General features: G+C 32.0%; 1 protein-coding gene across 1 annotated transcript; it reads right to left on the minus strand.

Annotated features, from left to right (window-relative positions):
* Positions 1-982: 982 nt before the first annotated feature.
* Positions 983-23,226, minus strand: LOC132725361 (inter-alpha-trypsin inhibitor heavy chain H3-like). The gene is made up of 17 exons (XM_060710464.1): positions 23,018-23,226; positions 14,785-14,942; positions 13,889-13,999; positions 12,932-13,088; positions 12,576-12,675; positions 10,644-10,795; positions 10,062-10,184; positions 8,222-8,279; positions 7,850-7,974; positions 6,803-7,025; positions 6,102-6,292; positions 5,404-5,482; positions 4,615-4,695; positions 3,719-3,829; positions 2,926-3,065; positions 1,855-2,068; positions 983-1,325 (listed from the first exon to the last, which is right to left on the minus strand). The coding sequence occupies exons 1-17, from the start codon at positions 23,102-23,104 to the stop codon at positions 1,027-1,029; spliced, it is 2,409 nt and encodes an 802-aa protein (XP_060566447.1). The 5' UTR covers positions 23,105-23,226; the 3' UTR covers positions 983-1,026.
* Positions 23,227-26,144: the final 2,918 nt, after the last annotated feature.

Raw genomic sequence — 26,144 nt, forward strand, 5'->3', positions numbered from 1 at the left:
TGCAACGTTAAACACAAATCTACATTGTAGTCGATAATGCGAGATTAAACACAAATCTACATTGTAGTCTATAATGCAAGGTTAAACACAAATCTACATTGTAGTCTATAATGCAACTTTAAACACAAATCTACATTGTAGTCAATAATGCAACGTTAAACACAAATCTACATTGTAGTCGATAATGCGAGGTTAAACACAAATCTACATTGTAGTCTATAAGAAATATTTGATCCTCTTTCATAGACCTTATGGACTCAATTCGTCAAAATCCCTTTGTCACCACTAGTTTGTAGTAAGAGTAGCAAACACAACCGTAGACCATGACCTGACTATAGTGAAAGCCGCCAAATTTAGCTCTCTCATATTAACAATGATAAAAGGCACATTATGCCTCAGAAACGAATAAAACTAACTTCTTTAAAAGAGAAAACATAAACTTAATAACATTTAAATAATGGTTTTACAACATGTTAGATGCTTGTTACCTGAAGAAAGTAGCGCTACATGTGAAATAATTTGTCATAAAAGTGGCAAAATGTAAACAAAGTAGTATTTAGACTTCCATACAAAAAACGTTATCACTATAAATGTACTTATTGCCAAAATAGAAACAGAAGAAAAAAATGGTTCAGGTAATTGGCCAACGAATATCTCCCTCTGGAAACAATAGAAATTCACACAAAATAACAAGCTTTTGATCAATCGAAATAGAAGCATTTTTGAAGCATAATGGCCATTTAATTCAAAATCAAAACATGATATAACATAAATTAAGCTTATGAGATATAATAAGACAAATCGGGATAAAAGGTGGCTGTTATGCAAATTAGAGGCAATCCTCCAGCCACAAGGGGTAACTTTCTTCAAAGTCCTGCTTTAAACACAACTAAGAGTGATTGGGATAAATGTGTAACATTTCCTTTTTGCATTTATAATGACAAGAACATATGTAAGTTATCGTTTCATGTTAAAATGAATGTCGTTGACACTGTAGAGTATTCATTTGAATACAAAATGTTATCTTTATTCAATGTCAATAAAGTCGTCCTTAAGAAAAGCTTCACGGCTGCCAATTAGAGAGTCTATGAATTTCTTGTGTACTATCCAGCACATTTCTGTTCCCTTTTCAACAATTTCGGACCGCTGAATAAGACGTGCAGAAATTCTTTGACGAGTTACTCCACCCTTTGCATGGTCTGCATTTTCCCTTATTGACGGGAATTTCTCTCCCTCCTTCACTTGCAGTTTAGCCATTGTTTCTCCGCTCTTATCTTTGAACAGTTTACGAAGATAAATATGCTTAAATCCGTTGACAAACTGACCTGTAAAATATGAAAAAAGTATCAACATCTTAATGTGTATTGGATATGTGTCGGTCAACATTTTCAATAAGTCTTTCAAATATTGATAAAAACATTACAAAATTAATGTATCACTTGGAACTAGTATTCATATAAGAGATTTCTTGAAAAAAAATGTTCATACAATTCTAATCGATAAAATATGAAATATGAATAACAATAATACTTTGTTCTAGAACATTTTATCATCTGCTAAATATAGATATGTAATATCGGATCATACAGCTTACATACTAAGAACTTCTATAAATAATTCTTTCGTATTTTTGTTTTGTATGATACTAAATACAAAGCAAAGGCAACGTTCACAGTACGCAGCCTCCGACACACTCTAAAAATGTTAGAATTACAATTAAAGGATTGCGGAATATAAAGAATATAAATACAAATCTTCCATTATTAACCAATTCACTAAAATTGCATATGATTTAATCAGATTGCTTTAAAGTCTGAAATAATCTTTGTTTGTAAGGGACGAACTTATAATTACCAATCAATCCAGTTGTCCTTTTGCTGAATGTATCTTCGTGCTTAACATAGATGTTCAAATAATTGGCTCTTGTATCAGATGGTTTGTGTACGTGCCGTCGGATAAGTATTTCCGCTCCAAACTTGAACCGTATTGTTAGTAACAGACCGTCTTCAGACAAGACGAATTCGTGGCCACCAAAATGTTTTAGCTTCTTTTCTGTCCATGGAAACATCTACAAAGACAAATCAATCTTATGTTCCAATATGGAGCGTTCGAAAAACTAAAATATTGACTCATCCGTGAAGAGTTTCATTTTCTATACATCTGTCACAAAGGATAAAACCATCATGTTCACTAAGCTTAGAAAACTAATTTATATATTTTAAGTATACCAAAAACAGTTCCATAAACATTACTAATGACAGAATTGATTATGTTATAATTAAAGAAATACAAATACACTAAACTACTCGTCTGGTATTGCATTAATTAGTTTAGTTTTGTATTGGAAACGTCTTAGTCAAGAAAAGACATACACTAAGCACATAATTGATAAAACACTAGACTTCTCAGTTTGTTTGTTTTGTTTTATCTTACGTTTATTAACTTAACATGTTCACCATAAAATTCATTAAAGTTATTTAGTACAAGGAGAAGTAGTGTATTGATTCTTGTGTCAGAACCATCGATAACTACTTGGCAAAAACTGTTGTTAAAGCTATACTTAAAGGCCCATTATGCTTTAGAAATGCTTCTATTTTTATTTATCAAAAGCTTTTTTATTTTGGGTGAATTTTTATTGTTTCCAAAGAGCTATTCGTTGGTCTATTACCTGAACCATTTATTTTTTTCTGTTTCTTTTGGCAATGAGTAAAGTTATAGCGATTAAGTGTCTTGTATGAAAGTAACAATACTACCTTATTTACATTTTGCCACATTTATGACAAATTATTTCACATTTAGCGCTACTTTCTTCAGGTTATAAGCATTTAAGATGGTCTTAAACCACTATTAAAATGTTATAAAGTTTATGTTTTCCTTTTTTAAAGAAGTAAATGAAAAGCCATTATGCGAAAGACTGAAAAATACCTTTGTATCAAATATGATTGCACTTGTTGTAATCACAAGTATGTGGTGTGCCATTTTAATGGACACTTCACCGATGTACGTCTTGGGTTCACCATCAGTTCCCATCAACCCACTTATGATTTGTGTGTTTATTGTTATTTCTATGAAAATATTGGTGTCATAAGTATGTTAAGTATATGTATATAAAGATATGTCATTTTTTCTTATATACATTTATATAATGTCTGTAAAATTTCACCTACTTTATAAAATATTATGAAATGAACAAAATCTTAAGTGGCAAGTGAACTATATTTACCAAAACTAAACAATTTTGTATTCAATTGTCTAACTTTTTGGCATGCGCTTTTGATATTTTGCTAGACAATTAATTACATTTACGAGATTATATTTTTAAAATTTCATTCCTAAATAAAAAGAAATTTGAGGCGAGTGTACGCCTGCTTTAACACAATTTTGGTGATATATCGGTCCATCTAACCGGACTTTCTGGATAACCAACCAGTAATTACTTATTTACCGTAAGTAAACAAGTAATGTACCCCACACATTTTCTGAATCAGCGTTGAGATTCAAATGCTCATTATATAGATGTCCAAATGAATTATCACGGCCTTATATAAGAAAAAAAAAAGAATATCAGTAACGTGAATGATGCTCCGAGAAAATAAAAAGAAATTAGCATAATTCTGATGAGATCTTACGAGGTTTCTTATTTTTGTTTGTAGATAAATATAATCACCAGAAAAGATCCGTGGTTTTCTAAACAAATATTGAATTTACAGTAACATACTATTTCGTGGATCAGTTATTATATTATGTACTTCTCCGTCTTTACTTTGTACATCAAAGCAGATCGGATGCTCCATATTCTTTATACGGATCATATAGTGAGGGTCTCCTCCTGAAAATGCAATACTTTATCGTTACACCTTAAATATGCATATATCTGAGATCTTTCCTATTTCGATAGAAGTGTACGAGTTTTTCAGCTCAATGCTTTGTGCATATTAAGCTATGAGCAGGTCTGCTTTTTTCATTTAGAATAAATCATATTTTAATTTTTATAACATTTAAACACATGTTGCTGCTTTTACTAACAATTAACGTTTTACATTTCTTTATCAATTTTATAGACAATTCTGGGTTAGGGTCCCTTAACAAATTAGTTCACAAAACGTTTGTAGAAGCTTTAAATACCAAACGTTTTATTTTCAGCTGCAAGCAATACAAGAAACATTTGCAATTTAGTCAAGGAATCTTTAGTTTATGATTTCATCTTTAATTATGTACAGCTTCATTGAAAATCATGAACATTTTATAGTAATTTATAAGTTTGCATGTACAAAAACTATAAACATTTTTACATACATTCCTATATCGATCTAAAACAACGTCCACTGGAATTTTAAGGATTACAAATATATATAATATCATGGTAGACTTTAGTCATACGTAACATCTTTAGATAGTAAATGTTAGTTTTACTCATATCGGGCATATTCATGTTGTAAAATTAAGTTATTCTCATACGTTAAATTATTATATGCACGAACTTAAAGGTAGCTATCATTCACATGCTACGTAATTATCTACATAATTATGCAGCAAAGTTTTGATTTTATTCACGCGTAACATGACCATGCAGTAATAGTAGATTATATTGAAACGTTAGTAAATATAATTTACCACCACCGCCACCATATCCACCGCCTCCACTTCCATATCGCCGATAGGCTCTCGTCGTCGTCGGTTTTGGAGTCGTGGTTGCTGAATATGGAAAGAAGGAAGTTTAGAGCTCTATACTTGTTATTTACAGACATATATTAACGTATACATAACATTTATCAAACATATGCTGATAATTTATATCCGTAAATGCAAATGTTAATTTATGTTGAAACAATGTTATAAGTAGTAAACATTGAAAACCAACTGAAAATAAGCTTTTTACGAAACACGATGTCTGTAGTATCTAATCATATTCGCTTTATATGCATGTAATCCGTAATCAATACGGCGAAATTTACAATACAGTACACATAAAAAATACGCTAAAAATATTGAAATAACGTTATAATTATCATTATCTATAGAATCACATTTGGTTTGGTCTTACCACATTTCATATAAAGTCTATAAAATGTTATAATTTCCCGTAAAGAATTATATGCATTAATATTACAATATATGGACAAAAAATGAGAGAAAAAAACATGTTAATATTTAGAATGGCCTAATATGGGTGTATTCCATAACAAATCAATACGGCGCCTTGTAACATAAAATTCACATTGAAAAAAAAACAACGTCAAAACAATTATTTTTAACATTATCAGATTCAGTTTGGCCATACCGCAATATATAAAAAGATTAGATCTTATAAACAGTTTAACCATGTCATAAAGAATTATTTGTGTATAGAATCAAAATATATGGATCAACATATAAAAGCTTATAAATAAGCATGTTACTAACTTGTAGGTGGTCTCCATTCATTTGGAACCAATTCCGGCTTTGTGACGACCATTGAGGTCAAAGGTGTAACAAAACCATACTGCAAAAGCGATGTTGTCAAATGCAAATGAATATATAGAACATAGCTGTAGAGCATGGTCATATGAACATAATGATAAAAAATACTGATATTCCAAATCATTAGAAAGAGGAAAAACGATTATGTACTTTACACTCCTGTTTTGTTTTTATCATTATCGGGCCCAACCTCTGTCAAGTAGGTAGAAAAGAGTTATTTGACTGTTTCATGACTGCCGTCATATGAACAAAATAAAATAAATCGTCACTTAGTGAAATAACAGATTGACTGCTATCAAATTTAGCAGGACTAATTCCGTTATTGCACTAATGCAACGTAATCTTTTATAAAATTAATGTTAACCTTTCGTTAAGCTGGTACTTGGGGTAAGGAAACTTTAGTGGTGATAATTTACATTAATCATTTACGCTCAAGTACACGCGACACCAAGTTGAGTCTGCAGCATTTTTGAATTTTCAGTGTTGACAGACATCTAAGGTTTCCGTTTATTGAAAACAAACATCCACACATTATAAACATTCAGATTCTTTTATCAAAATTTTTTTAAGCATGTTCTCTTTCTTAGTTTTGAGCCTCTAAGTTTTTACAACTTAAGCGGTAAATAGAGAGAATAAATTACCTGTAGAGAAAGTGCTTTAGCTTTACTCTTCATAATGTCAACAGCTGTCTTATTTAGTTCTCCTGTGGCCCTGTTAAGCAATTGTTTAATGGTAAGGTAGGCCCATGTTTTTTCAGTTATTGTTTGGAAATCGGAGAGTTCCATTAAATTTCCGGCTTCTGATACATCAATGTAGTTTAAGTCCTTGTCTCCTGGAAAATTAATACCAAATTTTTAAGTTAATTTTTCTAGAAAGTAAAGTAAGAACTCTGATTTAAATAGAATTTTACGTTTGTAAGAAGTTCTGAGAAAATTGTCTTCAAAATACTCGTTTTGCTTATAAGCCATTATACCTTTCCCCTTTCAAGCTGGCTTTGTTTTTTGTTGAGCAACACATTACAGATTCTATCAAGTAGAATCTACGCTATTGTTTCTTTGTCAACTCAAGCTTAATAAGCTACACATTAAAAAGATTTACTTTTGTAATGAGCATTGGCCAAACATCAACAATCAAACTTGTGAGGATATTATACAAATATGCCTAAATTTTAAAGAGACTTTTTCTCTTACTCTACAGATACTTTCTGAATAGTTTTTTATCATGATTCACGAAGGTTATTCATTGTTTGAGTGATAATGAACACAAACTTGTAATTTACACTTTGATGGTCATAATTCCACTTAAAATACTGAAAAAACATTGAACTACTTGCTAAACTCACCTGTCAAAACTAAAGAACCTTCAGCGCTGTTGCTTAAAACTTCCATGTTGATAGTCCGGGCACCAGTGTCGGTCAGCTTGCCTGCAACTACAAGTTCAGATCCCCGGAAATAGTTCTTAAATTCCGATTCTGTCAGGCTTTGCTTTTCAACAGAATCACCAAGGTATTTGACAGTAACGTTGTTTAGTAAAGTAACTGAGAGTTCGTCGTAGAATCCGCTTATCTGTGATTAAGAAATGTAAAAGATAAACTGAGTAACTCAGTTGGAGTCTCAAAAAAAGGAGGAAAAAGAAAAAAAGAAATAGAGATATTAAAAATATTTAGACATTGTATGAATATAAAAATGTTAATACTCGATAGACCGCCAGTTCTTATCTTTAACTTGCTTGGATCTAAGAGGAAATTTAAATCGTAGAACAAAAGCCGGCGACAGGGTCGGTTTCACATGCTTAATCTTTTATACTTTTTATTTGTATTTTCATTGTTGTTGGCAGATTGACGGGTTTATAAAAGACTAGCATTTCACTAGATAACTGAAAAAAAAGCAAAAATCGTTTTGCCAAGCTGATAAATGAGGCCGATTTCACCCAGTCATTTGTATTGCATGGCAAAACTTAATTGTACAGGGGCAAGAGGAGTCGCGTGTTTTAAGTTGATGAACTTTTATATTTGAACTGCACTAAAAATACATAATTTATCGCATATTTGCTGCCATGAATGAAGTTGTTAATTCATACGCTATTGTATGTGCACAAATGCTCATTTAAAATGTTTGGTTTCGTTTGGAATTGGTACAGAAACGTTAACCGAAATAAGACTAGTTCACGAAAAAATAAAAACCTAACTTTCTTTTGAAGCTTTTGACGTTCACATAGTGCTCTGTCACGATGTGTTATGTTGCATTTATAGACTATTTTAATGTAAACGTTGATCACATCTAAGTATGTTTCTATCTTGCAAAGTTTGTAATACGTAAGTATTGCTTTTGAGTAAGCTTAGTTTTAGTGTAATAATTTTAGGAAACAAAATATGCAAACATGTTCTTACCTGTAAAGCGGAGTCCGAGTCTTCATATATCTTTCTTGCAACACCGCCATTTTGAATGGCAATTTTCTTCATTAAACTCCAATCTGCATCATTACCGAACGCTAAACTGAATATAGGTATTTCACCTGAAGAACACAACAGAAAAGAATACTAGTTTCCATTTTACTCACAGTTTAAAAATGAAAATTAAACTGTTATATCATGTATTATTGTATCCTTTAACTGTGATTCTGTGAAACTTTTACGATAAAGGTCATTATGTCAGGCTATTTAAAACAATGCATGCGAATGGGCCATTTTTATGAAGTCATATGTACAAAGGTTTGTTGGTCATATGTCATAAAACATATTAAACATCTTCAGAATTTTCACCTTCGTTTTTTCGTTCTATATTCTTCAAGATTTGCTGGTGATTTTTTTGATCCCGCCGCTGTCAAAAAAACGTGATCGGTGACCCCCGTTGATACTTTCAGCATATCTTTCCATCCAAAGATGCTTTTTTATATCAGCCCCATAATCAATGAGCTCCATTCTTACAAAAGAAAAATAACATTGTAAAACCCCAAAATTACTAAGCAGTTTATAGCTTTTTTTTTTGAGTACTCTTTGACCATCTAAGAAAGTTAAAAAAAATTATAATTATTTCGAATGCAAAAAAGTCGCATATAGAAAAAACATTTTAAATGTTTCGATAATTTTCAAATTGGATTTAAAGAACGAGTTTTTTTCCTTTTTGGTTATTCGTTTTCACAGTTTTTTTAACTTTTTTGATGTCAGATTCGATTTTTCCCCTTTTGGGGACATGATATACATTTCGGATGAATCAATAATTTAGTGCATATGAAACAAGAACTACAAACATGTAATTAGGCTATTTTTAAATAAAGTTTCGTTTGAATATTTCGTAGAAAAATCTTTATGCAAAAAGTTTTGAGGCAAATTAAATTTTACTTTAACTTTTCAAAGGTTGAAATAGAAAATGTAAATGTATTTCAAAGTTTTCCATCAGAAGTACGCTCATCACCCTTGTAAGGATCCAACAGATACAGTAACATAGTATGATAAGTCAAAATAAAACAAAACTTACCGCCAGAGGAACGAATTGAGTTTACGAATTCTTTGGCTTTCAACAAGCTTGTTGTAGTGACGTCGATCATGCCCTTTTTATATTGTTGATATGCTTTGAATGTTTATAAATTTGAAAGGGCCCCCTTTTTAACCCATCTAAAGATATAAACCCTTTTCTGAAAAACAGGTAATTTTAAATGACTAAGAAGGGTTTACTTAAGACAGTAAGACAGTAAGTCAAACTTTATGTATTGTCGGTTATGGGAAACAGTACAAAACATAAGCTTTAAACTTGTATCCGACATGTACAAAATATAGAAAATAATAATAAGAAAGAAATAAACAAAATTAACAGACACCGTTAAGATAATAATACATACAATATATTCATATAGTCATTGTAATATAGTATAACAGGGTTTTACTTATATACAGATACATAGTACATAATTCAAGGAAATTATAACTAAAGTTATTTACAATCAAAAAAACAAGAATCAAGTGAAATAGAACATAAACTTGAAAAAGTTAACTTTTTACTTGATGATACAATTATTTTTAAACATGGCTCGCTGAACTGTAGATCTAAGTAATGTAAAAAAAAACTGGAAACAAAGTGAAAATTGCAGACTCGGTTTGATGGAGTCTGAAGAATGTATTTTTGAACATTTTAATGAGAAAAATTATGAAACTATGCCTCAGAAATAAATAATATTATATAATTTATTGTTATTTAAAAGAAAAAAGTATGTATTTTATAATGGATTAAAAGCATATAAATTCTTTTCTACCGGCAATGAATAGCGCTGAATGTAAAATTATTTGTCATAAAGGTAGTAAAAGGTAAACGAAGAGATATTTTGTCCTCAATACAAAAAATATATAAATATTATTGCTGAACTAGTTGCAGAAAAGGAAAACCAACAACAACAAGAAAAAAGACAAGAAAAAAGAACAAGCAAGCAAAATTTTGGGAACGAAAATTTGGCAATTCAATTGGGGACTTAAATATCACTATACGTCACCTATTCTATGCTCTTGTATTATGCTCTCTCACTGCATAGCATTCTTTACACTTTACCTACTTTAATCTGTTGCATTTTCGTCCTCTGAAATTGTATGATAATCTTTGCGCGGTACTTACTTTAAGCTGTTCGATTTTACGACCAAACATGGAACCGCTTCTGTCTATCACAAATAGAACGTCTTTCGGGATTGCTTTTAGAATATCTGGCGCAAAGAAATGCACGAAATACCCGTTTACTACCTGAAAAAATACCACATAGGAGAAATCATGTAATTTTCATAACCAAAACACGTTGTTAAATAAAATTGTTGCAACTATCAACTACAGGTACAAATGCAGGAAAAAAAAACGAAATAAGATGTTGATACCGTAGAGCATTGTTCACAATGCTTAAAATCGAGACACTGATAATTTGGACACTTTGTTTTTTAATCAAGCTTGAGGCAATTCCATTATTAATCTAAATACTGTTTGAAAAATGAAAATAACATATATGCTAGTAAGCAATTTAATATTAAGCATTTTACAAATGTGATTAGTTGCAGTGTCATAATCTTATCTCGTTTAATTGATCTTATTTGGTCATATATACATGTACATATTATATATGTTTTGCTACAAAACTAGTTTACTTATCATTGGTACACTATAACATGATAAATAAGCTCTTGTCACGTCGTTTAGCTTTCATATACTTACCAGAACGTCTCCGCCGTTTAGTGACCTGTCGATATCGTACTGTACAATAAATTGACCGGACAAACCCTCTGTGCTTTGATCATTTCTCGAAGGCGAATATTGAATGTATGCGCTTCTTTTTGTGGGTCTTGTTATCACGGCAAGATCATTTTCTACAAATATTGTGAAATTAAATACGACCTGATCAGGTGCAACACAATTTTTGGTTCTGATTATTTATTAATTATTACTGGCAACTAAATCTTTGGGTTCAGAAACTTTTCGTTCAAACAAATCATAACTTTGATGCGTTGTGATTGCGTCGTAAAAATGTTTAAAGCCACACGCTTACATATATTAAAATGAAAAGTAGCGAAATAAAATTTCAAGGAAACTGGTCTAGTAATGTTAATTGTGAAAACAATTATTACTGACCTCTTATTTCAAAGGTTAAGGCTAACAAAAAAAAACAAACAAAAAAACAAAAAACAACAACAACAATAATAAAATGTGTTCGATCACGTTAAAAACACAGAAGCCTATATTTATAGAAAATATGATTTATTCAAGATGGTCAACAGTGGTTTATGGGATAATATTTCAATTTTAGCTACCATGGAGGTTGGTAAAGCTCTAATAATATTTCAAACTAAAGTTTAAATCGATATACTTGTCATTAAATTTGATATTAATCATTACTTATAACTTTTGAGTGCCACAAATGATTACAAATATTAAACCCCAAAAAAATTATTGTTTCCTTGTTTAAAACGACCCCGGATCCCATGCGTCACGGATCACGGATCCAAATATTGACCTCTACCATCACAGGGAACTAGAAATAACCCAGATGAAATAATTCCTAAGTATAAAAAAGAATGAAAAGCCCGATGCAAGAAAAAAATGTTGTTTGATTTCAAACCAGCAAAAATAATAAATTTTGAACGTTACCAAATTTTGATTTTTCAGCTACTTTATATACATGTAATTGAATGTTGATTTTAGAATATTGATGTGTCGGTAGATTTTCTCATATCAGCTAACGGGATGCTGCTTTAACCTTTTCCCTGATATAAGCGTGTTTCGACGGCTTTTTGCACCCCCTTTTTGAGGCCTCAAACAGTGAAAAAATGCCCTATTTAGGCCCAAAACACTATTTTTTGTTTGAGAAATGTTGTTAAAAAATGTGACCACTTTTCCGGCGCCGTCCCCCAATCCAAATGTTACACCAGGGGGTTGCTAGAAGGGGGATGTGCCCCCTTGTGTTTGGGGGGGGGGTTGAAGGGGGCGGAGTCCCCCTCATCGCCAAGAAAATTTTGGATTTGTGACCTGCTAAAAATGGCCTTAGGTCGATCTTAGGGTAACTAGTAACCGACGCTGAAAAGCCTTTTACTCTATCTCAATTCATTGAGAAGTTGCAGCACTTTGAAATCAGTTTTGATGGACAAAACAATCCAAAATAGTGATTTTTGGCAATTTTGAGACGTCCCCCGTTGCCATGGTAACAGTAAATTTGCGATTAAGCATGCTGTTACAAAGGGAGGCTATGGTCGAGTAAACATTTGTGCCAAGTTTCATCAGTATTGAAGCATTTTTCATAGTTTCCTAGGAGTTTGAACCTGTTACAGGAGGCTTTTCAATGAAAACGGCCATTTTTCACAATATGCTCATGGGGTAAAAGGTTAAGGAGTGAACTTACTATACACTATACTAAAGCATAAAAACGTAAACATATATTTCTTTACGTAACCGTCCTTTGGTTATAGCAACGGTATATTTAGCCTATTTGACTAACTGGTTATCAGAATATTGCAAAAACAAATTAAACATCAAAATTATCAAAATTAGACAAACAGTTTATGGACGGTAATATTTTAAATCAATTTTCTGCGAAATCATTCAGATTTTCTTTCAAAACTGAATTGTCTCACTTAAAATAATTTTCCTTTGTACCTGTAAAGTCTTCATCATCCGTTAATAATTCATTCAGTGATTTGATTGGTGGAACTGTCAGGCGTGTTAAATCACGTGATTCTTGAATGGCAACGCTTATCTGTAATGAAAACAAAATGGAGAGAAGCAAACATTATAATTATGGATGAAAAAAAAATAAAAAAGATTGGAAAAAGATACAATATTAATCTGTCTCCAACAGCTTGGTTATGAACCGCAAAACCAAATTATTTACGGATAGTCTGAAGCATAAAACTCCATGGACTTCAATAAATTCATAATCCCAAGTACTTTATTAATTTGTTGTTATACGAGTAGATAAGGTTACACTGTTATTGATGCTGCCTAGAGTATACCTTAATATCGTCAACAGGGTAGCCTGGGTTTATAAATACTTTGTGCTCGTAAACCCCTTTAACTCGCTTTAGAAGTTCCTGATAGGTTAGGTTGAAGGAAGATTTGCTAAAAGCTGCGACTGAGACCTTGACCTTGAATGTTCTGGTGTCTCTTGGTCTGAAATATATTATAAACTTTGTCGAATGCATCTTCAACATTCAGACCTTAAAGATGAATAAACTGAGTGTACTGGAAAGTACGCACCATTGCGCAAATGACTTTAATTTTAATTACATTTACTTGAAACAAAATATCACCATGTTTCTGTACCAAGTGGTATTAGTTAAAAACGACAAAGCTCTTCATAACACTTTATATCAAGTATATGAAAGAAATACTTAATCAAGCTGATACATTTCATCTTTATTAAAGAGGAAAATAGCCATTTAGAAATGCCAAACGCAATTGACACACATCTGAGTAACAAGTAGAAGCGTGTCATATGGACTTTTATGCTTGTTGCTTAATTGAAAAAGACGGCAAATGTTTTGAAGATATGGATTTATTTAACAAAACAAATGTCGATCAGGTATCAACTATTACAATCCCGCCAGGTCTTCATAACGTTTACATATTGTGTTTTTGTCAAGAAACAGTTTTTAGATAATATTTTCTGAAAAATTAAAATAACATTTGAACACAAATTGAATTGTTAGAAACAAGAATACAACTAGTATATGAATCGTGTTAAGATATACGTTAACGGTATTCCGAAAATAAAAAAATGACAACAGCCCCTACCGAGTCTATACTAGAAAATTATCTACTAGCCTCGATTTGATTTATTTTATGCAAAACTTAATGCTAAATCTTTGATGTAATTCCATGTCATGATTATCTCATCTCTTTACTATAAGTTCATCAGCGGCAACGAAAAGATTTAAACGAAGCGGCAGTTATATATTTGCAATTGTTACTTTTGACTGACAAGCCCTGTCGTCTTTCCTTTTTTCTTTGCTTTTTCATACTCCTTCTTGGCCTCATCTTTGTCTTTCACAATTCCTGGATAGATAGTGCCATCAATCTCCCTGGTAAATAAAATTATCAAAACTTTTAAAAAAATAATTAATCAATTGCAAAACTGCTTATATGATATACAAAGTATTATTATCATTATTTGAAAGTACATTGTGTATTCAAACATCCATAATTTTGAACAAATATTGAAGTCGATATTTAAGGAGCTCATCTGAGTTCAAAAAGCCTACAAATATACAATTTGAATTTTTTTTTATCGATGAAGGAAAACGTTAAAATTGAAAAACACAACATGATAAAGGAATATACTTTTTGGTTATTCTTTGTCCGATGTAGAGTAGTTTTGGAAAATGAAAAACAACCTGAAAGTTTGGTCCAGAGATACATGTACTTGTACACAAACCTGAACCTCGAAAACTTTTTCCAAGTCCCGTCTTATAAAAAGACATATAGAAACCCGTGAGTCCTCTCTTACAGAGAAATGTGCTTGACCTTATAGACCCGTCATTAAACAGCTAGATACATTCTTACCATAAAACAAATGGACAGTGTTCTGAAATGAGTAAACACTGACTAAGTTGACCACTTTTCTGAAGGAAGCTGCTCGGTACCATTAGATAAGACAATTTGTTTATAAATCTATTCTTTTCTGGTCCTTTGAGATCGTTGATCCGAAAACTTTTAGCGTTAACGATTCAATACAACTTAAGCTGATGCAAGGGAGCATGAGAAAGGTTGCACCTTTTATTATCTCTCATGTACAGACTCAATCAAATTACTTTTTTATGAACTACTGAATAAAGTAAATTCAATACACTTAATCAGATAAACATACAGAGTGAAGTTTGAAATAAAAGCTTCCCCTGGAAGGATGACATCAAATACCGTCTCTTGTGAATAGTTAGCTGGATTGGCTACTCGGCTTGAGATAAGAGTTGTGGCAAACCGGAACTGAATGTCAGTCTGGATGTTGATAGAATAAATTCTCGGTACCTGAAATATTAAATGTTCTTGTGTTTAATATTATGATAAGAACTATAAAATATAAGCGACACTTATTTAACCTATCAACCTTAAAGACTTTAACCTTTTTCAGTGTTGTTATTTTTTTCTGGTCATTTGAGACGTAAGACTGCCTAAATAGATGCTTGGGAGCATGGAATTGGTTAAATGAAAAGGAATAATTCAAATGTAACGTAAAATTTGAAATGATTTATCATAAAAGTAGCAAAATGTGATAGTAGTATTTTGACTTCCTTTCAAATACTAAATTACCATAAATATAAAAGGCCCCTAATTCGTCGGCAAATTATGGTGGAGTTAATTTTTAAATAACTAATAATGTCGAACTCGGCTGCTTCGCCAAATAAAATCTATATAAAATTACAAATAAAATCAAAATTCCTTCAGCTCATGAAAGCACTGCATCGATTGAAAAAGTTACGGTGTCTTTATTTTCTAATGCAGGCGTCACACTGTCCCGAAATTGACACCAGATGGAAATACGAATATGAAATTTTTAATTTCGTGCGAAGATAGCCCCGAAATTGGTCGACAGTCTCTCAACAGCCGAAACAAGTACGATTCCTACAGAAGGTCACGCGATCGCATCCGAGCCACACACGATTCCTACCGAAGGTCACGCGATCGCATCCGATACACACACGAAGTCACCTCAAAGATGCAATTTTGTACAAAGTAGTTTACCAGCAGGACACGCGAAGGTCACAAGATAGGTACCCGACGTCGTATTTTGAGTACGATGCCTTCGTACGTGGTTACGAAGGCGTCAAGTGACCTTCACCTCCGGGTGGTATACAACCCAAGGCCAACCGCGGCAAATTTCAGTTGCAGATAGTATTGGGAGCTAATTAAACTACGTTTAAACTTTATTTTGGCTCTTCATGTTACTATCAAAAACAATTCTATTCACACAAAAATCTGTGATAAAAGTGCCGACTTTGATTATGGTATAGTAAACTATACACATTTAGATGGAGACGTACCGCATGCAACATCTGACGGGGTATATGCATCTCAGTAAATTAGACTCGCTAGAGCTTTTAGCAACGTGAAGGATTTTAACAAGCTAAATAGTTTCATTACTAGCAAGCTACTCAAACAGGGCTACCGCTATTATAAATAACGTAGATATTTTATAAAATTTAACAATCGTAACTTTGATTTAATCTCAAAATTCAGTAGTGATTCAAAAATTATTTTAACGGAGATGTTATTTACAAACTTCGCAAGATCTTTGGTTATTGTTGCCTTTACTAAAATTATTAAACGTTTAACCAAAAGAGGTTTTGACTCTACTTTTTAGATATACCGCATGTATAGTGTTCAACACTTTAACAGTTGGTCCTTTCCTCTTTTGATTACATCTGACGGACTAGGTCGGAAACTCTATGATGGATAGTTCTTAATGCCCTTTGGGACTGAATTGCCTTGATGTTCGTCTTCTGCCTTGATTCTTCAGACCCTTGTAGGTGATTTTTTTGTTACTCTGTCTCCCTTTAAATTATCGAGTACTTTTGTTATGGTCATATGGGTATTCCTTTATATGTATCTACATAATCATCTTGGTGTTTTACTTATTTTGCCTTTTGAAACCATAACAACTGTTATAAATTTACTTGGCGGGGATTCATTTTATTTACACCGTCTCGTTTATAGGAACATGGTGGGCTAAGAGTGATTTTTGGTGCACTATTAACCGGTTTAAACTCCCAAGCAGTGCTTTTGCTGCTGACCGGTCCAAGGCGGTGCCCCTCTTTGTTCCTCAGATGCATGTCTTTGTTATTTCATATTGTTTTGGTGACACTTTTGTCGGCGTCCCTTGTTGTTTTCTCGACTACGGTAAGTATTTTCCTTTTTGCCTCTAGTTTTATTTATTTAATAAATCAATCATTTATTTGTTTTCTTTGATTTCCTTGTCGTTTACCATTATTTCGTCTTATGTATCATTTAAGTGATAAGCCTATTCGTGCTATACCTTGCGCCCTGTCCGTTTTTCTGGGGGGTCCTTTTGTGTTACTTGGTTCTTGTGTTGCTTGGTTGTGTGGGGCTTGCGTTCATTAAACGTTGCCTTTCCTTGTTGATCTTGTTTATCATATTTGATAAAACTTTATCATACCACTCAAAGTGGGCCTGTGGGCTTCATTATGTTTTCCAAGGTGTCTTAAAAGTAGCAATGCTGCTGCCTTCTTTTTCTCGGTTGACGCATCAAAGCATGTAATTCTGCAGGAAATAAACTGAAAATAATTGTAAATTAATTGCAAATAATTGAAGCTTTTGATGTCTCTGTAGAGATGTGCAAGAGTGACAGATGAGGAAGATGGTTTAGCCGTTTATGTGTCCACCATGATAAACATGCAACGCTTGAGCCACTAAATATTGCTTTCTTCGGCCTCATCGTGGTCCCATCTTACCAAAATACGATGGCGGCACGACGGTATTGCGGGGGCTTAACGTAGTCGTGTTCCCTTTTTAAGACTATCGGGAATATTCGTGTTTACTTCGTATTGTCTTCTTGAGGCTTAAAATGTCAGATTGCACCGATGATCACACGAAGAAAAGACGAAGACTACACGATTTGACAAGATGGCTTCACGACGGCCTTACGAAGGGCAAAATTGACATACGAATTCAACACGAAAATGAACCTTCGCAATGTCTTCGGGCAATTTTTTGGCATGCCAAAGATTTTGGAACCGCTCACGAAGTTGCTGCCGGAGCTTGTAATATTCAGCCGGGGATCATACGATGGCAAAAGATGCCCTCACGAATGGCACGATGTTATTACGATCAGATCCGAATTTGAACATTTCCTTATTCGTGTGTCCATCTGATGCCAAATTCGGGACAGTGTGACGCCTGCATAAAAAAAGCAACAAAAGGTTCTCTTAAGAAGATTTTCTTGTATTTCTTACCACAACAAGTACAAATGTTGCCGCCATGCAGAAATTAAGAAGCTCCGCACAAAAACGAAAGTGCGCTCATTACAGATACCTTAACAATCATTTCTGTGCACAGATCATTTTCTATTTAAATTAAATGCAATTGTATATTATTCCAGATGTTTTGTAATTCATTCAAATTTGCATAAATATGCTTATCGTATGCACTGTCCATGAGAGAGGAGCCAGATATTAAATTGAAAAAATATGCTTTCACTGATGCCTACCTGGTAAGGTAAGTAATTCCAGTACAAGCAAGACTTACTAGACTTGTAAATGTAATGTGACAAGACCTTAGTGCAACATTGTTCTGTTTGTGTCACTATTGTAGTCAGTAATATTAGATGAGATAAAAAATATCAAAGCATGTACATTTTCTTTTTCACTTATAATGCTACTTATTTTCTACAAATATCAACAACTAATGATGGAAAGAAATATAAAAATCCATATGTAAATAAGAACAAAAACTGATCGTCTTCATTTTTCAAAATGTCCGTTTCATGTTTCGCGGCAAATGGAATATCATGATATAATAAGAAAGGCATTGATGTAAAGCATCAAATGGCGTCCAAGCATGAAATGCTACATGTGAGGATGAACTAGTAGACATCTGATGACCAGATATTCTTTTAAACTTTTCAATGGTTAATTGGATTGAACACATCTGCGGATGTTTCAAAATTCTAAACTTTACCAGTTCATGTTAAATGTTGAATTCTGCTTAAGCCGGTGCTAGGGGGCGTGGACGGTAGTTTGCACTTGACAGTTCCGTCCATGAACAGGCTCAATCAAACCGAGCCTGCAACATTTTCAATTTTGCCGTGTTGTGCTTTCTTTAAGGATTCTTGTTTCACTCTAATTTACCAGAATTGTATATCATAGATGAATAGGTGGACGAAAAACATTGTTCACCATGAACTTTGGTAGGCTTGCTTGAAATAAGAATATAAAATGCATTTTCTTTAGAACATACAAAACAGTAGTTAAAACGAACAAATTCGAGAAATCAGGGTCGATTTAAACATTCACGGCAAAACAATGTCAGAAGTGCAATCAGGGCCGTTAAAAAGAAAGGAGCTATTAATTTACAGGAAAGAACCTACGGAAAAGACACCTTCAAAATGATAATACTATGATATAATAATTCGTATATAATGGCCTACTTAATGTTTTTCGATAAAGTTATAAAGAGTGCAATTTATTGTTGAATATGTTTGCATTTATTTCATGCAAACTTCTCCAGTTCGTTATTTATTACCATAGCGCGACACGAATGAGCGTTTCGGTCAAAACTAAAACTACTTCTATAAATAGATTTTGCGGACATTCGCAATGTTAAGCTAGGTCATCTATCTATAGCTCGAATTCAAGTACAGCAATAAAAATTAAATACATACATAACCCTCTATGTCCTACAAAATAATTAGTAATTTACTGTTGAAAATACAAATGTAAGAAATAAATCACCGCATTTAAGTGTATTTTATACTGCCTTCGCGTGAAATTTGTTTTGATATGACTTGCTGTGAAGGGGATACCAGTATATGACTTTACATAATAAAAATCGTAAGGAATTCTTGCTTCCGAATTTATTTTTAGGTGTAAATCGAAGGGATTAATTAATAAAAATCGGGCCCATAGACACAAAAATGTTAAACACAAATAGCGCATGTGGGCGTGGAGCAATAATGGAGAAAGTTTAAATTCTAGTTGTCGTTTTTTGTATGAAACTTTCTTTTAGGCATATATGGATAACTTACGTCTAAGGTCATAAAAAACTATATTCAAAGATAATTGGCGTAAATTAAGTACATGATAATTACGTCGTATATAAAGAATATTATTATTTTAATTATTATTGTTTATTATGGGTACTTAAGTACAGGTATTCCTTAATTTTTTACACTAATTTTCTTCTCGCTGACAAATCCAAATTCAAGTAGCGGGATAAACTGACTACGGCAACACATGCTTATTTGATCTTATTGTTTATCACCTTTTGAATTCAAATTTATACACAGGGGTGAAATAAGCAATCAAATTCTAAGCGGTAAAGACCGAATAAAATCAGTTTGCACTCCATCTTTTCGTCATAGTTTTGCAAATTTTCAACATCCTTGTAGATAGACCTTAAGAAAAACTGCGTTAAAGGGTTTTTTTCTTCTTCAACGGCATGGGTAAACGGAAGTTCAAAACTATTACACATGTTTTGAATTTCAAATCTTATGGAACATGCTGTACCCAACATTTTCCTAAAAGTACATTTTAATAATTTTCTTGAAGAAAAGAATAGTTTGTATTACAAACACCACTCAATCTAATACGTTTCAAATTGAATTACACCAATGAAGTTAAAGTATAAATCTACGGACGAATTACATGACCGAATTGTTTAGATTATTTAGACCAGACCCGGATCTTAGCTTACATTTGTTTGCTTAATTTCCTGCAGCGGAATTGTTTACTTCTAATTTCAAAAAAAACCACACACAAAAAAAAACCCGAAGAAATATTCAACAGCAGGGTATTGCTGTAGAAATGCAAAACGTTAGAAGTGGATGGTATTAGACGGGATTTATAGGATGGACTGGTTTTCATACAAAGAGATAGTAAGGCGATAGTTTTTTTTAATCTAAACATTTATTTATTTACATGAATAAAATATTTTACATTTATTTGTTTTTGTTTTAAGCCATTAACTTAGTATAACATACTTATGAGCAATTGAGTGTAAAATATGTTATTTATTGTAAAATATTTCACTCATATATAACAGTGCCAGATTTGATTAAAGCTTTAAACACCATAATTAATGTGTGGTATTTCACCCTTAAAATTCAGTTACAGCCAGGTGAACGTATCGGTCGGTTAAGTACTATTTTGGCAGCTCTATTTTGTTTGGATTGAATTCACTTAATTTATGTACGACACTATGCCCTTTCCTCGTACTGTACAACAAAATAAAGCGCTGAAAGATTGTACGCGTTGTTTTTTTTATTTTCTTTACTTCGTCAGTAAGGAAGAAGGTGATTTGTTTGTAGTGGGCAATTTTTGCATTTAGTTTTTTTTTTGCAAAAAGTGTCTATTTGATAGCTCCTGTTTTTAATATATTATCTACATAAATTCCCAATAACTTTCATATCGACAAACTGTCGTCCCACTTCATATTTTCAGAATTGTATTATTTTCTTGGGTTGTAACATTTACTTTCAGTAGAAGATGGATTTTCTTCACCTGTTTTGAAGATCCAATTTTAATGTTTTAATTGGGTGCAAGAACATATTATTGAGAATATACCAATTATTTATATAAGTTAAATCTTTCTGTAAATTGCAATGCTAGTTAACGGTAACCTGATTGGTAAAATACAAATATGAATATTAGTTATAATAAATGTTATGCAAGAAATAATAGAATCCCAAGAACTTTTTAATATTGCGGGGTCAATACCATTAAGGCCTTTACATTTATGTGTGTTCGATTTTGAAATAATTCACTTTATTTCAAGGAATATTGAAATAGGCGAGTGTCTAGCAATGTATCCCTTTTTTACTTTCACAAAAAAGACGTTTTGGTTATGAAATATTGATCAAATGTTCAGTTCAGTGATAACTTCTAATTCATAATAAATTACTCCATCATATGTCTTTAAATTTTAGACGGAAGTGTTATTCGTTTAATTTGATTGATGTAAGAAACTTCTTTTCAGTTTGCAGACTTTTCCATACAAACTTTAAGTCCTTGTTCTTTTCAATGGCATTATCAAAAATTCTAAGCTTTTTTAATCAACAAAGTAACCTTGTTACCTTGTTTCTTAAAAATATCAAAATCTTCTTTACTATGACATTTATTATATTATCAGTATACTAAATATTTTGAAACAGGAATTCCCTCATCATAACTCTCCTTAATGCAAATTTTAGCGAAAAGAGCATAAGGTCTGCGAACCTCGGCTGCGGGAATTGCTAGTCTGAGTAAGATCATTAAATACAATTTCCCTTTACGATTTATTGATATACATATACAATATGGTCTTTACCGGTATTTTTTTAATGATTAAATTGGCACAAAAGCCTAAGATAATAAAAAAATGGAATTCATACAAAAATAAAATGAGGCACTTTAAACGGAAAACTATGAAACAGATGAAGAAATATACTCGATATTTAATTGGAAATTGGTATTAAGGTGCTACTCTTAGCTTGATTTAGCGTTAAAATTTTTCATTTTCAGGTCATTTTGCACCATAAAAATGATTATTCTAAAGGATATTGAATATCTGAAATTTTTGCACATAAGTAAATAGTAAAATATCAACATAAAATGGTATGAAAAACGGATAATTATTTCTAGTCCCTCATATCACAAATTTTCACTAGAGCCTCATGAACCATATATCATGACTGACAGTTATTTTTTTTCTAAAAGGATAAAAAATTGTGAAATGAAAACCCTTTCCATTAGATTTGGGTTTTCCTGTAAAGTTATTAAATAACATTTTTTTTCTCTGAAAGGATACAAATTTAAGAATTGGAAACACTTTGCTTTAGGATTTATGTTTTCATGAAATGCTGTTAAACAGATACATCGTCAGAAATTACGGACTTGTACGGTCATATTGATTCCCGGCCAGATGTATAAATTTAAATTTCAAATGTAATTTCGTGTTCGTGTTATTACAGTTCGTATTCGTCAAGGTGCATTCGTATAGATTTTATTTCAGTGTTATGTAACCCACTTTGTATTCTTAAAAGAAAGGACGTTCAAGATCATAAGTTAAAACTAAATTATTCAAATCGAAAAGGAAGAAGTATGCAACATAATATCTAATCTAATATCTCATCCATACATTCTGCAGTATCAAAATATAAATGTTTAACAGTCAATTAAAAATTAGCAATTTAACTTGTTTAAATCAGTTTAAATTTATATGATTAAAGATAAGAATTTAATGAATACAAATATAAATAAGATAAATAGAAATTGAAAGATAAACAGCGAATAAATACCCAATTTCTGCTCCATAATAAGGACCACCTAAAAATAACCCTGAAAAACTCGATCTATAAAATAATCTAAATTAAAAAAATAGCTTCTACTTACATCGTACAACTGTCCAATCGCCACATACGTAATGCAAGAACATATGATGAAAAATCCACAAAAACGGTAACTACTGAATGCCTGCATCTTGCATAACAATAGACCAGACAACGAGCAGCAAATATATACTACAGCGAGCTAAACTATTCTTTAAAAAAACACAAGCATTTCAAGGCCGGTCGCTCGTTTTATTCGTAGTCATATTTCGTAAGCAGCTAACTTTCTGTAGTAATGTCATGTTAATTTTATTCATGTTTAAACGATAAACAGTATCCAATGTAAGTGAAATTCAAGTTTGTTTAAATTTTTTGAAAGTTGAAGATGTGGATCTATTTTAAAATAAAGTTAGCGTGTAACTATCCCCTAGAAAACGTACGTCCTCTCGCTTTCTTTATCAATTATTTTTGTTATGTGTTTGACTCCTTTCGCTCTCGTTTCGCATAAAAAATGTGAAATTGCACTTGGATTATTAATCTTTTAGAGCATTGAACATTATTAAAATAATTTTTCTAAAATGAAAAATATGCATACAGAAAATAAATAAACCTTTTTCAATTGAAACACAGTAAAATGTTCTTCGTCAGAATAACTTTCTTCTAATTATTTGTAAGTAGAATGAGAAATCTTTCTGCCTTGGTATTAAGAGAGTACTCTTGGTTAATAACGTCAACTTAAATTTGATAGTTATGAAGTTTATTTTTCATTTATACTTGGCGGCCAAAAAAGAAAAAAAATACTTTTTAATTTTTATATATAATAGTTTTCAATAAGTTTAATTATATAAAAACGTTACAATTGTCGTGAAGCTTGAAAATGATTGTATAGCACAAAGAGACTGACGAAGCGACTTAAAGCTGAGTATTTTCATGTTCAAAAGGCCTCAGTGACACTGGAGTGGAGGTGTGAGCCTAGCCAGTGCCGTAAATAAAAAAGGATGGCAAACCCAGAGGACAAATTGTCAGAATCCGGTAAACTTATTATGAAACTCATGACAACTGTACATGAAGATCAGGTGAGGTTAACTTTAAGTCTATCATTAATTTGTCAGGACATGTAACCCAATCTGTCAAATAAAATGTATGGTGTAATATTTTTTGATATTGGCCGAACAAAACCATCTGTTGTAATCATAGCAGAACTCATAGCAGTAGTCCATAGCTTCTTTTGCCAGTACCACGATAGAAAACACCAGGCGCGATTTCCTACATACAAAACTATTCTGGGCACAGATTTTACCAAAGTGATCGTTGCGTTATATGTCTGAAGTTCAGCATCCCGAGCGATCACAAAACTATATCAAAGGGCTGCAAGCTCTGTCGTATTTTCTGATCTTTGCAATCTAAATCGTACTGTATATCTGTATGTATTTTCCTGTATTCATTTATTTTTATGTACTATAATTCATCTTGCAAGGCACCAGAGTTTGATACATACGGAATTTTGCATAACTTCATATAGAGTTGCATCAAAAAAATCATTTATGTTCATTTTTATGACAGCCACACTTTATCCTTGCATATCATGGCTACTTCCTTAACAAAGACACTTAAAAAAGAATTTAAAAAAAAGTTGCATCGACTGGGATTTGAACTCCAGACCTTTCACACACTAGACGAGGGCGTTACCCATGCACCACGGAGAAGTTATATAAATAATGCCTGAATAAAATCCAGTCATTCTAAATTTAGAACTTCCATTGCATTCCGAGTTTGTAATCCTTACTAATTTCGAGGTATTTTGTTCAGGATAAACCTGTTGTTTAAAATTGAAGTAAATAATTTAGCGAAAATCTTCTCGCCGAAACAGTCAATATAATACAATACAATAATTGCAACTTATGTTTTAAATCGTGTTGGCCATTATCTGAAATTTCAAAATATAACTTTAGCCCAAATGTTTTATACCTATGACGATACACACTTGTCGTCTGTTGGTTATTACAGTATGCTTAACAATATCTACGCAGCAATCAGGCCTTTAGAGAACACAATAGCCCTATCTTTTTCATATGATTAAACGGTCATGTAATTGCTCACTGCTTTTGATGTTGTTTTTTTTAATTACTTATAATTATTATTTGTTATGTAGGCTTGACTGACTGGGGTTCTGAGTTATACATAAGATACTCTTATTTTCGAGTCCCTTTTTGGCTGAAATTTAACTTAACGTTTTCTATTTCCGACAGTTGCTGGAGTAAATATGATTTGAATTGTAATTCGAATATTATTTTTGTACTCAGTCATGATGGAAATAAAATGCTTCAAGTAAATAAAATTGATTAATATATTACAATAATATTGTTGTATTTTCTTAAAGTAACTCGTCTTTTAGGTAGCAACATTCAATGTCCTCAGAGATTCGAACCTGCAACCTGTTCCCAATATTCTCTTATATTGTACCTTCATTGGAAAATGAATATATAACACGCCATTGATCAATGTATCAATGTTTCATTTTCAGCTAGCAAAATAAGAACGATGCTTTGGAACTTTTTTATGTATTTCACACAAATAGTAAAAACAACATGTTAAACCTTTAAAGGGATATTCAGGCAAAATAATGACAAAAATATTAAAATGATCTTTTGTACTCAAATCATGCTAAAATGACATTTCTTGAAGTTTCAGCATGAATTTCTGTTTAAATTCTAAATATTTTGGGTTTGAAGCGTAAATATATCTATATATGTTGAACACAATTTAGACGACCCGAATAGAATTACCAAATAGTTTTAAAACAAATCACATGACTTTAACAAACCTTTGAAGTTACAATAACAGATATTATGAATATTGTATGATTGAAACAAGTCATTCATTTGACATGTTCTTTAACGTTTCCGGAGTTTACTTTGACAACTATTGTGAAATCCTTGAGCTCTAACCTGACCCACGCGGGTCAAATTAGGAAACCACCATTTTATTCTTTATATGGAGAAAAGTTTTGTTCTTTGACTGTCTAATATATTCATTTTTAAGGCATTTACAGAATAATGACTGAAAAACTCAAAACTAAGAAATGAAAATTTGCCTGTGTCTCCCTTTAACTTTCGTCATGTTTGTTTCTGTAAAATTTGTAAACAAAATTACATTGTTGTCTATAACAAATTCTTAATACCATTTTACTA

This window comes from Ruditapes philippinarum, unplaced genomic scaffold (assembly GCF_026571515.1).
Source record: "Ruditapes philippinarum isolate M1 unplaced genomic scaffold, ASM2657151v2 ctg77_1_1_1_1, whole genome shotgun sequence".
In the NCBI taxonomy this organism is placed as follows: Eukaryota; Metazoa; Mollusca; class Bivalvia; order Venerida; family Veneridae; genus Ruditapes; species Ruditapes philippinarum.

Excerpts from the sequence above, each read along its gene's own strand:
- LOC132725361 (XM_060710464.1), bottom strand. The coding sequence starts at position 23,104 with ATGCAGGCATTCAGTAGTTACCGTTTTTGTGGATTTTTCATCATATGT. Across the intron at positions 7,975-8,221 it reads TATAGAACGAAAAAACGAAG|GTGAAATACCTATATTCAGT; the intron begins GTGAAAATTCTG and ends TGTGTTCTTCAG. Across the intron at positions 3,066-3,718 it reads AATAACTGATCCACGAAATA|AAATAACAATAAACACACAA; the intron begins GTATGTTACTGT and ends ATATTTTCATAG.